The sequence below is a fragment of the Salvelinus fontinalis genome, chromosome 1, assembly GCF_029448725.1.
Source record: "Salvelinus fontinalis isolate EN_2023a chromosome 1, ASM2944872v1, whole genome shotgun sequence".
Classification (NCBI taxonomy): Eukaryota; Metazoa; Chordata; class Actinopteri; order Salmoniformes; family Salmonidae; genus Salvelinus; species Salvelinus fontinalis.
The window spans coordinates 75,912,965-75,929,172 of NC_074665.1; the positions used below are offsets into that span (position 1 = coordinate 75,912,965).

At 49.4% G+C, this 16,208-nt stretch overlaps 1 protein-coding gene and 4 long non-coding RNA genes across 7 annotated transcripts in view; 4 read left to right on the forward strand and 1 right to left on the reverse strand.

The window, feature by feature from the left end:
- Positions 1 to 16,208, reverse strand: part of LOC129862155 (extracellular serine/threonine protein kinase FAM20C-like) — a 112,166-nt gene that overhangs the window by 9,415 nt on the left and 86,543 nt on the right. Inside the window, exons 5-7 of the mRNA XM_055933543.1 lie at positions 3,286 to 3,401; positions 1,038 to 1,218; positions 720 to 829 (exon numbers count right to left, since the gene is read on the reverse strand). Of these exons, the coding sequence (XP_055789518.1) occupies positions 720 to 829; positions 1,038 to 1,218; positions 3,286 to 3,401 (407 nt within the window). The remainder of the gene's footprint in view (positions 1 to 719; positions 830 to 1,037; positions 1,219 to 3,285; positions 3,402 to 16,208) is intronic.
- On the forward strand, positions 11,578 to 12,387 carry LOC129862174 (uncharacterized). The gene is made up of 4 exons (XR_008760727.1): positions 11,578 to 11,628; positions 11,980 to 12,033; positions 12,088 to 12,195; positions 12,358 to 12,387. It is a non-coding gene; the product is annotated as an uncharacterized LOC129862174 (long non-coding RNA).
- On the forward strand, positions 12,514 to 13,369 carry LOC129862184 (uncharacterized). The gene is made up of 3 exons (XR_008760734.1): positions 12,514 to 12,573; positions 12,979 to 13,032; positions 13,303 to 13,369. It is a non-coding gene; the product is annotated as an uncharacterized LOC129862184 (long non-coding RNA).
- LOC129862165 (uncharacterized) lies at positions 14,168 to 15,476 on the forward strand. Of its 2 annotated transcripts, XR_008760725.1 has the most exons (5): positions 14,168 to 14,220; positions 14,410 to 14,490; positions 14,977 to 15,030; positions 15,247 to 15,327; positions 15,436 to 15,476. It is a non-coding gene; the product is annotated as an uncharacterized LOC129862165 (long non-coding RNA). The 2 variants fall into 2 exon arrangements; XR_008760726.1 differs by lacking the exons at positions 14,977 to 15,030; positions 15,247 to 15,327; positions 15,436 to 15,476 and adding an exon at positions 14,896 to 14,951.
- Positions 15,509 to 16,134, forward strand: LOC129862178 (uncharacterized). 2 transcript variants are annotated; one of them, XR_008760730.1, is made up of 3 exons: positions 15,509 to 15,543; positions 15,706 to 15,813; positions 16,084 to 16,134. It is a non-coding gene; the product is annotated as an uncharacterized LOC129862178 (long non-coding RNA). The 2 variants fall into 2 exon arrangements; XR_008760733.1 differs by having other exon boundaries at positions 15,523 to 15,570; positions 15,733 to 15,813.

The following is a 16,208-nucleotide window of genomic DNA, read 5'->3' on the forward strand; positions in this document are numbered from 1 at the left end:
TAATCTCTTGCTTCTCCTTCATTTTGGAAGAAATTAATTTGTTAAACTGTTCAACTATTGTCTTCTCTCTGAGTCAACTACTCACCACATTTTATGCACTGCGGTGCTAACTTATGCTTTCAGTACTAGATTCATTCTCTGATCCTTTGATTGGGTGGAGTTCATGCTCCAAGAGCTCTGACAGGTTGGAGGACGTCCCTGGAGGTTGTCATAATTACTGTGTAAGTCTATGGAAGGGGGTGAGAACCATTTGCCTTCTAGGTTGTGTTGAAGTCAATGTACCCAGAGAAGAAGTGAAGATAGCTTTCTTCTGGCTACACCAGGGTGCTACCCTAGTGCTACTGTAGTCCTTCATTGCAAAATAGTGTTTTAATCAATTATTTGGTGATGTGGATATATTTAGTATAGTTTAATCAAAAAATTGTGACTTTTTAAATGGTAAAAAAAAAAAAATCCACTGAGGATGGTTCTCCCCTTCCTCCTCTGAGGAGCCTCCACTGATGTATGTAAGTCACCGGAGGTTGGTGCACCTTAATAATTGGGAAGAACAGGCTCGTGGTAATGACTGGAGTGGAATCAGTGAAATGGTATCAAATACATTAAACACATGGTTTCCAGGTGTTTGATGCCATTCCATTTGCTCCTTTCTGGTCATTATTATGAGCCGTCCTCCCCGCAGCAGCCTCCTGTGAAGTATGTATTAAGAGGTGTGGTCTCACCCATGAGGAAGTCAAAGATGGTCATGTCCATGATGTCCAATAGACGGGTGCCGCTGTCGTAGGGAGGGGTCTGTTTAACCTCTTCACAGTAGTCAGGGTCTACCTCCCACCTACACACACACACACACAGCAGAGTACTGATCAGCACCATAATAACCTATATACAGTATGTACATACTGTATACCTATCGAGTGAACAAACTTAAAATAAAACTGTTAAACATCTTAACTCTTCAAACTCTACATGGGTGTATAAGCCTGTATATAAATGCACCACTCTATTTGTTATATTATGTCATCCTTGTATTGGTGCCTTACTCTGCTTTCTTGCGTTTGTTGTAGGATCGTCTCCAGGGGTTTCTCCAGGTCTTGCGTTTTGCCAGGGTCAGGTCTGGGAGGAAGGCAGCCAGTGAACCCTCGATCTGGTCTGGCTTACCGCACAGCGCATGCTCTGTAGAGCAGTAGTACGAACACTCCCCGTAGAAACAGATGTTGTTGGCTGAGAAATTACGTAGTTGACATGAATGGCTTAGTTGGTGATATTGATTTGTCAATTTGATGACCAATAGAACCATCTAAAGTTCTTAAACACAGTTGATATGTTCATACTGTGTTTTTTATTATAATGTTTAGTATTTTATTAAGATCCCCACTAGCTAATGCTAAAGCAGCAGCTACTCTTCCTGGGGTCCACACAAAACATACATGACATAATACAGAACATTAATAGACAAGAACAGAACCACATTTAAAATAATAATACACTTTCATACCTTTATGCCTTAGCATTCCAAGCATCATGTGATCATTATAACGGAAACAACGCAGCCATTCATTTGACCATATACTGCATCCGTTGTTCTACTGTTACAATTACTTTACCTAAGCAGGTCCTGATGTCATAATCTCACAGCATCAGGAGCCAACTGTGTCCTTGGTTCTTCCGTTTGACGCCAATACTATGCATAATTATCTGATTCATAGTCACTGGACACACAACGTTAGTTGCACGTAATTTCAATGAAATTACATTGAACCAACGTGGAATAGACATTGAATTGACTTCTGTGCAGAGTGGGTACTGAATGCAAGTGCAACACACAAAAATAGAAGTTTCACCAAGTTGTTAAGTCCTGCTCAGTTCATCTTGTGCGAGAAGAGGCACATTTGATATCGTAAGGAGTTGCCACTAACTTTCACCACTGCTTTGTTCCCCTCACATGAATGCCGCAACCGTTTTTGCTAAATTCCCCTGACATGAACAAAGCTACACTAAAAGTATGTGGGCACCCCTTCAAATTTGTGGATTTGGCTATTTCAGTCACACCCATTGCTGACAGCTGTATAAAATTGAGCACACAGCCATGCAATCTCCAAAGACAAACATTGGCACTAGAATAGCCTTACTGAAGAGCTCAGTGGCTTTCAACGTGGCACCTTCATAGGATGCCACCGTTCCAATAAGTTAGTTAGTCAAATTTATGCCCTGCTAGAGCTACTCTGGTCAACTGTAAGTGCTGCTATTGTGAGGTGGAAACTTCTAGGAGCAACAACAGCTCAGCCACAAGGTGGTAGGACATGCAAGCTCACAGAATGGACTACCGAGTGCTAAAGCGGGTAGCGTGTAAAAATAGTCTCTTTGGTTGCAACACTCACTACCGAGTTCCAAACTGCCTCTGGAAACAATGTCAGCACAGTAACTGTTCGTCGGGAGCTTCATGAAATGTGTTTCCATGGCCGAGCAGCTGCACACAAGCCTAAGATCACCATGCTTCTACACCTGCATTGCTTGCTGTTTGGGGTTTTAGGCTGGGTTTCTGTACAGCACTTTGAGATATCAGCTGATGTAAGAAGGGCTATATTAATATATTTGATTTGATGCACACCGCTAAGCGTCGGCTTGGAGTGGTGTAATACTCGCCGCCATTGGACTTTGGAGCAGTGGAAACGTGTTCTCTGGATTGATGAATCACGCTTCACCATCTGGCAGTCCGACGTACGCATCTGGGTTTGGCGGATGCCAGGAGAATGCTACCTGCCCCCAATACATAGTGCCAACTGTAAAGTTTGGTGTAAGAAAAATGGTCTGGGGCTGTTTTCCATGGTTCGGGCTAGGCTCCTTAAAGCTACAGCATACAATGACATTCTAGACGATTCTGTGCTTCCAACATTGTGGCAACAGTTTGGGGAAGGCCCTTTACTGTTTCAGCATGACAATGTCCCCGTGCACAAAGCTTGGTCCATACAGAAATGGTTTGTCGAGATTAGTGTGGAAGAACTTGACTGGCCTGCACAGAGACCTGAACTCAACCTCCCTGATGTGAATAAAGAAAGCTACACTGTTTTGCTAAATTCCCCTGACTTGAATAAAGCTACCTTGTTTTGCTAAATTCCCCTAACATGAACAAAGCTATATTGTTTCTCTAAATCCCCCTGATGTGAATAAAGCTGTTAAGCTTCCCATGTCAGTTTCATTGCTCAAGACAACTGTGTTTGAACCTCAGACTACTGTCCTATAGGACACTGACACAGAGAACAGAGGAGCGTAGCATGTCTGGTTCAGTACCTGGTGAGATGAAGAAGGTTCTCCACAGCTTCTTGTCTCTGGTCACGTCCTTGATCTCTTTAGTCATATTCAATAGTCTACCGGCTACAGGAGGGACACGGCGGAAATCCAGGATCCTGCAACAGGACATAGAGAGACATATAGGTCCACATGCTATGCCACCATGTAATTTCTCTACTATTCTTCTTCAAGTAAAGTGCACTGTAGTTTCTTTGTAACACCACCAGAGGTAGCTGTGATATAAGAAAGAGCACTCTGCTTTGAACTGCTACAGTAACAGCCTAGGTCATCACAGAAAGTCTAAATGATTTCACATCAAAAGCTCAAATTACTCTATTCTAAATCAGCGATGATAATGATCTAATCAACCATGCTTGGTCTTAATTTACACCATGCGTAGTTCTGACATATGCTATGTTTCTATTCTACAATGTGGGAAGGAGATAGTTATCCAGAGAAGCCACGAGTTGGACACATGCCTCTGATGATTCATCTGTGTGTGAACCCAGGTATGTGCACAGAATATTGGCATGTGTGGGCGCAGATGTGTATGTGTGTATGTCCTGTGAATGTGTGTATGCATGAGCTATGCAGATGTTCTGTGTTTATAGTATTCTCAGCACGTATGAGACCACTCCAGGGAGATGGAGTCTTCTAGCATGAACACGGTCTCTCTCTCTCTGTCAGTCCCTCTCTCTCTCTCTCTCTCTCTCTCTCTCTCTCTCTCTCTGTCAGTATCTCTCTCTCTCTCTGTCAGTCTCTCTCTCTCTCTGTCCCTCTCTCTCTCTCTGTCAGTCCCCCCCTCTCTCTCTCTCTCGCTCTCTCTCTCTCTCTCTCTCTCAGTCCCTCTCTCTCTCTCTCTCTCTCTCTCTGTCAGTCCCTCTCTCTCTCTCTCACTCAGTCCCTCTCTCTCTGTCAGTCCATCTCTGTCTGTCTGTCTCTCTCTCTCTGTCCCTCTCTCTCTCTGTCAGTCCCTCTCTCTCTCTCAGTCCCTCTCTCTCTCTCTCAGTCCCTCTCTCTCTCTCTCTGTCAGTCCCTCTCTCTCTCTCTCTCTCTCTCTCTCTCTGTCTGTCTGTCTCTCTCTCTCTGTCCCTCTCTCTCTCTGTCAGTCCCTCTCTCTCTCTCAGTCTCTCTCTCAGTCTCTCTCTCTCTGTCAGTCCATCTCTGTCTGTCTGTCTCTCTCTCTCTGTCAGTCTCTCTCTTTCTCTGTCAGTCCCTCTCTCTCTGAGTGCTGTTATTCCTGTCTCTGTGCGTGCTACACACACATTTTATGCATGTATAACCCCCCCTTCTGTTAATGATGACACCACTGTTAACCAGGGATGCTTCAATATTTACCTACTGACATGAACTAGGCCTGGGGGGGGGGGAGATATATATATATATATCCTTGCTATTGATAAAGGTCGCCGTAGGCAGACCTGGCTCTCAAGAGAAGACAGGCTATGTGCACACTACCCACAAAATGAGGTGGAAACTGAGCTGCACTTCCTAACCTGCCATATGTATGACCATATTGAAGACACATATTTCCCTCAGATTACACAGACCCACAAAGTATTCAATTTTTTTGATAAACTCCCAAATCAATTGGGTAAAATACCACAGTGTGCAATCACAGCACCAAGATTTGTGACCTGTTACCACAAGAAAAGGGCAACCATTGAAGAACAAACACCATTGTAAATACAACCCATATTTATGTTCATTTATTTGCTTTTCTTTTTTTAAATTGAACTATTTGCACATCGTTACAACACTGTATATATACATACTATGACACTTGAAATGTCTTTATTCTTTTGGAACTTGTGTGAGTGTAATATTTACTGTTGACTTTTTGTTGTTTATTTCACTTGCTTTGGCAATGTCAATTTTTTTAGGATCTGAGGACCCATGCCAAACACAGTTTAGTCTCCTGAAAGCCTATTCCGCTTCAGGAGACTGAAAAGATTTGGTATGGGTCCTCAGATTCTCAAAAAGTTCTACAGCAGCACCACCGAGAGCATCCTGACTGGTTGCATCACTGTCTGGTATGGCAACTGCTCGGCCTCCGACCGCAAGGCACTACAGAGGGTAGTGCGTACGGCCCAGTACATCACTGGGGCCAAGCTTCCTGCCATCCAGGACCTCTATACCTGGTGGTGTCAGAGGAAGGCCCTGAAAAATGTCAAACTTCAGCCACCATAGTCATAGACTGTTTTCTCTGTTACCGCATGACAAGCGGTACCGGAGCGCCAAGTCTATGTCCAAAAGGCTTCTTAACAGCTTCTATCCCCAAGCCATAAGACTACTGAACCGCTAATCAAATGGCTACCCAGACGATTTACATTGTCCGCTCCACCTCTTTTAAGCTGCTGCTATACTCTGTTTATTATCTATGCATAGTCACTTTTACTCTACCTACACATAGATATTACCTCGACTAACCGGTGACATATGCGATTGGATTTGATTTAAACATTTGATTTGATTTAAACATATGTTTCCCATGCCAATAAAGCCCCTTGAATTGAATTGAGAGAGAGAGAGGAGAGAGAGGGAGCAAGAGAGAGAAAGAGAGGGAGGGAGACAGAGAGACAGAGAGATAGCCAGAGAAAAAGACAGAGAGAGAGAGAACAAGGAAGTAGTTCTGGATTCAATTTCCCCTCGTCACTCTGCTCTTATTCCTCCATCCTCCCTCCTCTACCTACACCCTCCTCCACCATCCTCTACTTCCACCCTCCCTCCTCCTCTACTTCCTCTCTCCTCTCCTAGCTCCACCCTCCTCCTACCTCCACCCTCTCCCTCCCTCCCTCCTCTACCTCCACCCTCTACCTCCATCCTCCCTCCTCTACCTTCCACCCTCCTGTCCCTCCACCCTCATTTACCTCCACCCTCCTCTCCCTCCATCCTCTATTGTCCTCTACCTCCACCTTTGCTCTTCTACCTCCACCCTCCTTTACCTCCACCCTCCTCTCCCTCCATCCTCTATCGTTCTCTACCTCCACCTTTACTATTCTAACTCCACCCTCCCTCCTCTAACTCCACCCTCCCTCCCTCCATCCTCCTCTACCTCCACCCTCCCTCTTCTACCACCACCCTCCTGTACCTCCATTCTTGTCACGATCGTTTGTTGAATAAATGCACCAAGGCGCAGCGTGCGTAGAGTTCCACATGTTTAATCAATGAAACTCACAAAAAAACTATAAAGAATAATCAAACGTGAAGTTCAAGCAGTGCTCACAGGCAACTACACAGAAATAAGATCCCACACATAACAGGTGGAAAAGGCTGCCTAAATACGATCCCCAATCAGAGACAACGATAGACAGCTGCCTCTGATTGGGAACCATACCAGGCCAACATAGAAATACAAAAAACTAGAGTACCCACCCTAGTCACACCCTGACCTAACCAAAATAGAGAATAAAAGGCTCTCTAAGGTCAGGGCGTGACAATTCTCCTATAACTCCACCCTAACCCCGCTACCTCCACCCTCCCCTCCATCTACCTCCACCCTACTCTACCCCCACCCTCCCCCTCCCTCCTCTACTTCTACCTCCACCCACCCTCCCTCCTCTACCTCCACCCTCACTCCCTTACCTCCACCCTCCCTCCTCAACCGCTACCTCCCTCTTCTACCTCTACCTCCACCCTACATCCTCCCTCTTATTTTCCTCCATCCTCTACCTCTGCCGTCTACCTCCACCCTACTCTACCCCCACCCTCCCCCTCTCTCCTCTACTTCTACCTCCACCCTCACTCCTCTACCCCCACCCTCACTCCCTTACCTCCACCCTCCCTCCTCAACCTCTACCTCTGCCTCCACCCTCCCTCCTCTACCTCTACCTCCACCCTCTCCCTTACCTCCACCCTCCCTTCTCCCTCCTCAACCTCTACCTCCCTCTTCTACCTCCACCCTACATCCTCCCTCTTCTTTGCCTCCCTCCTCTACCTTCCACCCTCCATCCCACATCATTTCAAAGGAAGCTGAGACATTTAAGACAGCATTTCCTCCTTTTAATCCAATCAGATAATTAATGGTGCATAGAGCCCACCTTAAAATCCCAAATGGAAAGTGTGTGCCTGTGTTTGTGCACATACCTGTGTGTATGTGTGTGTCTGCGGCCTCCTGGGAGAGAAGACAGAGCAGCCTCAGTCTCGATAGTTAGCCCGTACCCGACGACAACGCTGAAACTTTCAATTAGGCCAGAAACCAAATGTGAAAAACTAAACGACTGCTTTTGGCTAACCATAACCCTAACCCAAATCTCTGCCTGGCTTATATTTATAAGGTGTGTGGTAGACTGTCTGCTATTGCTGAATGCTGAATTGTGCCTCCAGGCAGATACAGCTTTATACTCTATCTAGGTACACTGTGTATGTATGTATGTGTGTGAAAGACTAAGAGATAACAAGTACATTATCATCACCATCTTCACACCACAGTTGACTACAACTGAGCCAGACAGAGAAAAGCCTTGCTGTGTGAAAGGGGCTGCGACAGATGACTACAAACGATATAGTATCAATGACCTGTCACGCCCTGGCCTTAGTATTATTTGTTTTCTTTATTATTTTAGTTAGGTCAGGGTGTGACATGGGGTATGTGTGTGTTTGGGGTATTATATGGTAGAGGGGGGTTGGTGGTAGTGTATGGGTTTGTGTTGAGTGTATGTATCTAGATGTGTCTATGGTTGTGTGGAGTTTTCTAGGAAAGTCTATGGTTGCCTGAATGGGTTCTCAATTAGAGACAGCTGGTTTCTGTTGTCTCTAATTGGGAACCATATTTAAGGCGATCATAGGCTTTAGCTGTTTGTGGGTCATTGTATATGTCGAACGTAAGTAGTTTGTGTGTGCACTTGCGTTTTAAGTTTCACGATCGTTTATTGGTTTTTGTTAGTTGGTATAAGTGTTACGTGTTCATCTTCGTCGTTGTAAATAAAAGAAGATGTATTCAAGTCATGTTGCGCCTTGGTCCTCTCATTCACGTCAAGACGATCGTGACATGACCTGAAAGAAAACTATTAGACCTCCATGTCACTACAGTATGTAGCTATGGAAACCGAAGAGTAACCATGGCAGTACTATTATAATACGAAGCTTAACCATCATGGCAGTATTATTATAATACGCAGCGTAACCATGGCAGCCTTATTATAATACGGAGCATATCCATGGCAGCATTATTATAAAACGGAGCGTAACCATGGCAGTATTATTATAATATGGAGCTTAACCACCATGAGAGTATTATTATAATACGGAGCGTAACCATGGCAGTATTGTTATAATACGGAGCATAACCATGGCAGTATTATTATAAAAACGGAGCGTAACCATGGCAGTATTATTATAATACGGAGCATAACCATGGTAGTATTTTTATAATATGGTGAATAACCATGCCAGTATTATTATAATACGGAGCATAACCATGGCAGTATTATAATAACAAGGAGATTAACCATGGCAGTATTATTATAATACGGAGCATAACCATGGCAGTATTATAATAACAAGGAGAATAACCATGGCAGTATTATTATAATCTGGAGCTTAACCATCATGGCAGTATTATTATAATACAGAGCGTAACCATGGCAGTATTATTATAATACGGAGTGTAACCATGGCAGTATTATTATAATACGGAGTGTAAACATCATGGCAGTATCATTATAATACAGAGCGTAACCATGGCAGTATTATTATAATACGGAGCATAACCATGGTAGTATTATAATAACAAGGAGAATAACCATGGCAGTATTATTATAATCTGGAGCTTAACCATCATGGCAGTATTATTATAATACAGAGCGTAACCATGGCAGTATTATTATAATACGGAGTGTAACCATGGCAGTATTATTATAATACGGAGTGTAAACATCATGGCAGTATCATTATAATACAGAGCGTAACCATGGCAGTATTATTATAATACAGAGCGTAACCATGGCAGTATCATTATAATACAGAGCGTAACCATGGCAGCATTATTATTGTCACACCCTGCTCTGTTTCACCTGTCCTTGTTATTGTCGCCACCCCCTCCAGGTGTTGCTTGTTTCCCCCAGTGTATTTATCCCTGTGTTTCCTGTCTCTCTATGCCAGTTCGTCTTGTATGTCCAAGTCAACCAGCGGTTTTTCCTGTTCTTTTGCTTTTGCTATTTTTCCTTTTTCTAGTCCTCCCGGTTTTGACCCTTACCTGTTTCTGGACTCTGTACCCGCCTGCCTGACCATTCTGCCTGCCTTGACCACGAGCCTGTCTGTCACTGTACCTTGTGGACTCTGATCTGGTTTTGACCTTTTGCCTGTCCACGACCATTCTGTTGCCTACTCCTTTTGGATTATTAAACATCTAAGACTCCAACCATCTTCCTCCTGTGTCTGCATCTGTGTCTCACCTTGAGTTATGATAATTATAATACGGAGCATAACATAACCATGGCAGTATTATTATAATATGGAGCATAACCATGGCAGTATTACTTTAATACGGAGCATAACCATGGCAGTATTATTATATTCTGGAGATTAACATTCATGGCAGTATTATTATAATACGGAGTGCAACCATGGCAGTATTATTATAATAAAGAGCATAACCATGGTAGTATTATTATAATACAGAGAGTAACCATGGCACTATTATTACAATAAAGAGCATAACCATGGCAGTATTATTATAATACAGAGAGTAACCATGGCACTATTATTATAATAAAGAGCATAACCATGGCAGTATTATTATAATACAGAGAGTAACCATGGCACTATTATTATAATAAAGAGCATAACCATGGTAGTATTATTATAATACAGAGAGTAACCATGGCACTATTATTATAATAAAGAGCATAACCATGGCAGTATTATTATAATACAGAGAGTAACCATGGCACTATTATTATAATAAAGAGCATAACCATGGCAGTATTATTATAATACAGAGAGTAACCATGGCACTATTATTATAATAAAGAGCATAACCATGGTAGTATTATTATAATACAGAGAGTAACCATGGCACTATTATTATAATAAAGAGCATAACCATGGCAGTATTATTATAATACAGAGAGTAACCATGGCACTATTATTATAATAAAGAGCATAACCATGGCAGTATTATTATAATAAAGAGCATAACCATGGTAGTATTATTATAATACTCATTTGTTTGTCTCTCTTACATCCAGGCGATCCAGGAAGTTTTCCTTCTAGGATCATTAATTCGTTCTCAACAGGCAGGATATAAAGCCTTGTAAAGCCAGTGGAGTTCCAGAGCAGAGAGGCAGACAGAGAGACAGAGCAGACAGACAGAGCAGGCAGACAGACAGGCAGGCCAGAAAGAGAGAGGTAGACAGAGCCGGGTGGTTGGGTTAGCTAGTCATTGTTAAATTCAATCCGAAATGCAATCCTATTCCCTACATAATGCACTACTTTTGGCCGGAGCCCAAACGGAATCTTATTCCCTACATCGGGCTCCGGCCAAAAGTAGTGCACTATGGTCTTCCTGCTGTTATAGGCTGAGTCCCAAATGGAACCCTATGTCCTACATAGTGCACCATAGGGCTCTGGTCAAAAGTAGTGCACTATGTAGGAAAAGGGGTTCCATTTGAGATGCACTTATAAGAGCAGGAAGGCAGTGCTCAGCCAGTCAGTCAGTGTGACTCATGGGCCTCCTGATGATTAGAGCTACAATAGAGTAACACACAGAACTCTGCCTGCTAACTATTCCTCAGATATACAGACATGAGCCCCGTTTTTACCTGCTGCTAACATGCATCCTTTGTCCTGATCTTCTGATTGTGTCCACATTGTCGATATGAGTCTACACATGGTATTAAAATGAGTGTCTTATCCGTCCACTGTATCTGCCTTATGACCAGATTTAATGGTCACTCCCTGTATGCCATTTTTAATTTGAGATAAGATTTATTTATTTTCTTTATTTCTTTCTCGACACATATCGATTCCATATGTACAGTAAATGATGCCAAAATGAGTGTCTGACTAACTCCGGAGGTGGTGGGTGTCTGACTAACTCCGGAGGTGGTGAGTGTCTGACTAACTCCGGAGGTGGTGGGTGTCTGACTAACTCCGGAGGTGGTGGGTGTCCGGCTAACTCCGGAGGTGGTGGGTGCCTGGCTAACTCCGGAGGTGGTGGGTGTCTGGCTAACTCCGGAGGTGGTGGGTGCCTGACCAACTCCGGAGGTGGTGGGTGCCTGGCTAACTCCGGAGGTGGTGGGTGCCTGGCTAACTCCGGAGGTGGTGGGTGCCTGGCTAACTCCGGAGGTGGTGGGTGCCTGGCTAACTCCGGAGGTGGTGGGTGCCTGGCTAACTCCGGAGGTGGTGGGTGTCCGGCTAACTCCGGAGGTGGTGGGTGTCTGACTAACTCCGGAGGTGGTGGGTGCCTGGCTAACTCCGGAGGTGGTGGGTGCCTGACTAACTCCGGAGGTGGTGGGTGTCCGACTAACTCCGGAGGTGGTGGGTGTCCGGCTAACTCCGGAGGTGGTGGGTGTCCGGCTAACTCCGGAGGTGGTGGGTGTCTGACTAACTCCGGAGGTGGTGGGTGTCTGACTAACTCCGGAGGTGGTGGGTGCCTGACTAACTCCGGAGGTGGTGGGTGCCTGGCTAACTCCGGAGGTGGTGGGTGCCTGACTAACTCCGGAGGTGGTGGGTGCCTGACTAACTCCGGAGGTGGTGGGTGCCTGGCTAACTCCGGAGGTGGTGGGTGTCCGGCTAACTCCGGAGGTGGTGGGTGCCTGGCTAACTCCGGAGGTGGTGGGTATCCGGCTAACTCCGGAGGTGGTGGGTGTCTGACTAACTCCGGAGGTGGTGGGTGCCTGACTAACTCCGGAGGTGGTGGGTGCCTGGCTAACTCCGGAGGTGGTGGGTGCCTGGCTAACTCCGGAGGTGGTGGGTGCCTGGCTAACTCCGGAGGTGGTGGGTGTCCGGCTAACTCCGGAGGTGGTGGGTGTCTGACTAACTCCGGAGGTGGTGGGTGCCTGGCTAACTCCGGAGGTGGTGGGTGCCTGACTAACTCCGGAGGTGGTGGGTGTCTGACTAACTCCGGAGGTGGTGGGTGTCCGGCTAACTCCGGAGGTGGTGGGTGTCCGGCTAACTCCGGAGGTGGTGGGTGTCTGACTAACTCCGGAGGTGGTGGGTGTCTGACTAACTCCGGAGGTGGTGGGTGCCTGACTAACTCCGGAGGTGGTGGGTGCCTGGCTAACTCCGGAGGTGGTGGGTGCCTGGCTAACTCCGGAGGTGGTGGGTGCCTGACTAACTCCGGAGGTGGTGGGTGCCTGACTAACTCCGGAGGTGGTGGGTGCCTGGCTAACTCCGGAGGTGGTGGGTGTCTGGCTAACTCCGGAGGTGGTGGGTGCCTGGCTAACTCCGGAGGTGGTGGGTGTCTGGCTAACTCCGGAGGTGGTGGGTGCCTGGCTAACTCCGGAGGTGGTGGGTGTCTGGCTAACTCCGGAGGTGGTGGGTGCCTGGCTAACTCCGGAGGTGGTGGGTGTCTGGCTAACTCCGGAGGTGGTGGGTGCCTGGCTAACTCCGGAGGTGGTGGGTGTCTGGCTAACTCCGGAGGTGGTGGGTGCCTGGCTAACTCTGGAGGTGGTGGGTGCCTGGCTAACTCCGGAGGTGGTGGGTGTCTGGCTAACTCCGGAGGTGGTGGGTGCCTGGCTAACTCCGGAGGTGGTGGGTGTCTGACTAACTCCGGAGGTGGTGGGTGTCCGGCTAACTCCGGAGGTGGTGGGTGTCTGACTAACTCCGGAGGTGGTGGGTGCCTGACTAACTCCGGAGGTGGTGGGTGCCTGGCTAACTCCGGAGGTGGTGGGTGTCTGACTAACTCCGGAGGTGGTGGGTGTCTGACTAACTCCGGAGGTGGTGGGTGCCTGACTAACTCCGGAGGTGGTGGGTGCCTGGCTAACTCCGGAGGTGGTGGGTGCCTGGCTAACTCCGGAGGTGGTGGGTGCCTGACTAACTCCGGAGGTGGTGGGTGCCTGACTAACTCCGGAGGTGGTGGGTGCCTGGCTAACTCCGGAGGTGGTGGGTGTCTGGCTAACTCCGGAGGTGGTGGGTGCCTGGCTAACTCCGGAGGTGGTGGGTGTCTGGCTAACTCCGGAGGTGGTGGGTGCCTGGCTAACTCCGGAGGTGGTGGGTGTCTGGCTAACTCCGGAGGTGGTGGGTGCCTGGCTAACTCCGGAGGTGGTGGGTGTCTGGCTAACTCCGGAGGTGGTGGGTGTCTGGCTAACTCCGGAGGTGGTGGGTGCCTGGCTAACTCCGGAGGTGGTGGGTGTCTGGCTAACTCCGGAGGTGGTGGGTGCCTGGCTAACTCCGGAGGTGGTGGGTGTCTGGCTAACTCCGGAGGTGGTGGGTGTCTGGCTAACTCCGGAGGTGGTGGGTGCCTGGCTAACTCCGGAGGTGGTGGGTGTCTGGCTAACTCCGGAGGTGGTGGGTGCCTGGCTAACTCTGGAGGTGGTGGGTGCCTGGCTAACTCCGGAGGTGGTGGGTGTCTGGCTAACTCCGGAGGTGGTGGGTGCCTGGCTAACTCCGGAGGTGGTGGGTGTCTGACTAACTCCGGAGGTGGTGGGTGTCTGGCTAACTCCGGAGGTGGTGGGTGCCTGGCTAACTCTGGAGGTGGTGGGTGCCTGGCTAACTCCGGAGGTGGTGGGTGTCTGGCTAACTCCGGAGGTGGTGGGTGCCTGGCTAACTCCGGAGGTGGTGGGTGTCTGACTAACTCCGGAGGTGGTGGGTGTCCGGCTAACTCCGGAGGTGGTGGGTGTCTGACTAACTCCGGAGGTGGTGGGTGCCTGACTAACTCCGGAGGTGGTGGGTGCCTGGCTAACTCCGGAGGTGGTGGGTGCCTGGCTAACTCCGGAGGTGGTGGGTGTCCGGCTAACTCCGGAGGTGGTGGGTGTCTGACTAACTCCGGAGGTGGTGGGTGCCTGGCTAACTCCGGAGGTGGTGGGTGTCTGACTAACTCCGGAGGTGGTGGGTGCCTGGCTAACTCCGGAGGTGGTGGGTGTCTGGCTAACTCCGGAGGTGGTGGGTGCCTGGCTAACTCCGGAGGTGGTGGGTGTCTGACTAACTCCGGAGGTGGTGGGTGTCCGGCTAACTCCGGAGGTGGTGGGTGTCTGACTAACTCCGGAGGTGGTGGGTGCCTGACTAACTCCGGAGGTGGTGGGTGCCTGGCTAACTCCGGAGGTGGTGGGTGCCTGGCTAACTCCGGAGGTGGTGGGTGTCCGGCTAACTCCGGAGGTGGTGGGTGTCTGACTAACTCCGGAGGTGGTGGGTGCCTGGCTAACTCCGGAGGTGGTGGGTGTCTGACTAACTCCGGAGGTGGTGGGTGCCTGGCTAACTCCGGAGGTGGTGGGTGTCTGACTAACTCCGGAGGTGGTGGGTGCCTGGCTAACTCCGGAGGTGGTGGGTGTCTGACTAACTCCGGAGGTGGTGGGTGTCCGGCTAACTCCGGAGGTGGTGGGTGTCTGACTAACTCCGGAGGTGGTGGGTGCCTGGCTAACTACGGAGGTGGTGGGTGCCTGGCTAACTCCGAAGGTGGTGGGTGTCTGACTAACTCCGGAGGTGGTGGGTGTCCGGCTAACTCCGGAGGTGGTGGGTGCCTGACTAACTCCGGAGGTGGTGGGTGCCTGACTAACTCCGGAGGTGGTGGGTGTCTGACTAACTCCGGAGGTGGTGGGTGTCTGGCTAACTCCGGAGGTGGTGGGTGTCCGGCTAACTCCGGAGGTGGTGGGTGCCTGGCTAACTCCGGAGGTGGTGGGTGTCTGACTAACTACGGAGGTGGTGGGTGCCTGGCTAACTCCGGAGGTGGTGGGTGTCTGACTAACTCCGGAGGTGGTGGGTGCCTGGCTAACTCCGGAGGTGGTGGGTGTCTGACTAACTCCGGAGGTGGTGGGTGCCTGGCTAACTCCGGAGGTGGTGGGTGTCTGACTAACTCCGGAGGTGGTGGGTGTCTGACTAACTCCGGAGGTGGTGGGTGTCCGGCTAACTCCGGAGGTGGTGGGTGTCTGACTAACTCCGGAGGTGGTGGGTGCCTGGCTAACTACGGAGGTGGTGGGTGCCTGGCTAACTCCGAAGGTGGTGGGTGTCTGACTAACTCCGGAGGTGGTGGGTGTCCGGCTAACTCCGGAGGTGGTGGGTGCCTGACTAACTCCGGAGGTGGTGGGTGCCTGACTAACTCCGGAGGTGGTGGGTGTCTGACTAACTCCGGAGGTGGTGGGTGTCTGGCTAACTCCGGAGGTGGTGGGTGTCCGGCTAACTCCGGAGGTGGTGGGTGTCTGACTAACTCCGGAGGTGGTGGGTGCCTGGCTAACTCCGGAGGTGGTGGGTGTCTGACTAACTCCGGAGGTGGTGGGTGCCTGGCTAACTCCGGAGGTGGTGGGTGTCTGACTAACTCCGGAGGTGGTGGGTGCCTGGCTAACTCCGGAGGTGGTGGGTGTCTGACTAACTCCGGAGGTGGTGGGTGTCCGGCTAACTCCGGAGGTGGTGGGTGTCTGACTAACTCCGGAGGTGGTGGGTGCCTGGCTAACTACGGAGGTGGTGGGTGCCTGGCTAACTCCGAAGGTGGTGGGTGTCTGACTAACTCCGGAGGTGGTGGGTGTCCGGCTAACTCCGGAGGTGGTGGGTGCCTGACTAACTCCGGAGGTGGTGGGTGCCTGACTAACTCCGGAGGTGGTGGGTGTCTGACTAACTCCGGAGGTGGTGGGTGTCTGGCTAACCCCGGAGGTGGTGGGTGTCCGGCTAACTCCGGAGGTGGTGGGTGCCTGGCTAACTCCGGAGGTGGTGGGTGTCTGACTAACTCCGGAGGTGGTGGGTGCCTGACTAACTCCGGAGGTGGTGGGTGTCCGACTAACTCCGGAGGTGGTGGGTGTCCGGCTAACTCCGGAGGTGGTGGGTGTCCGGCT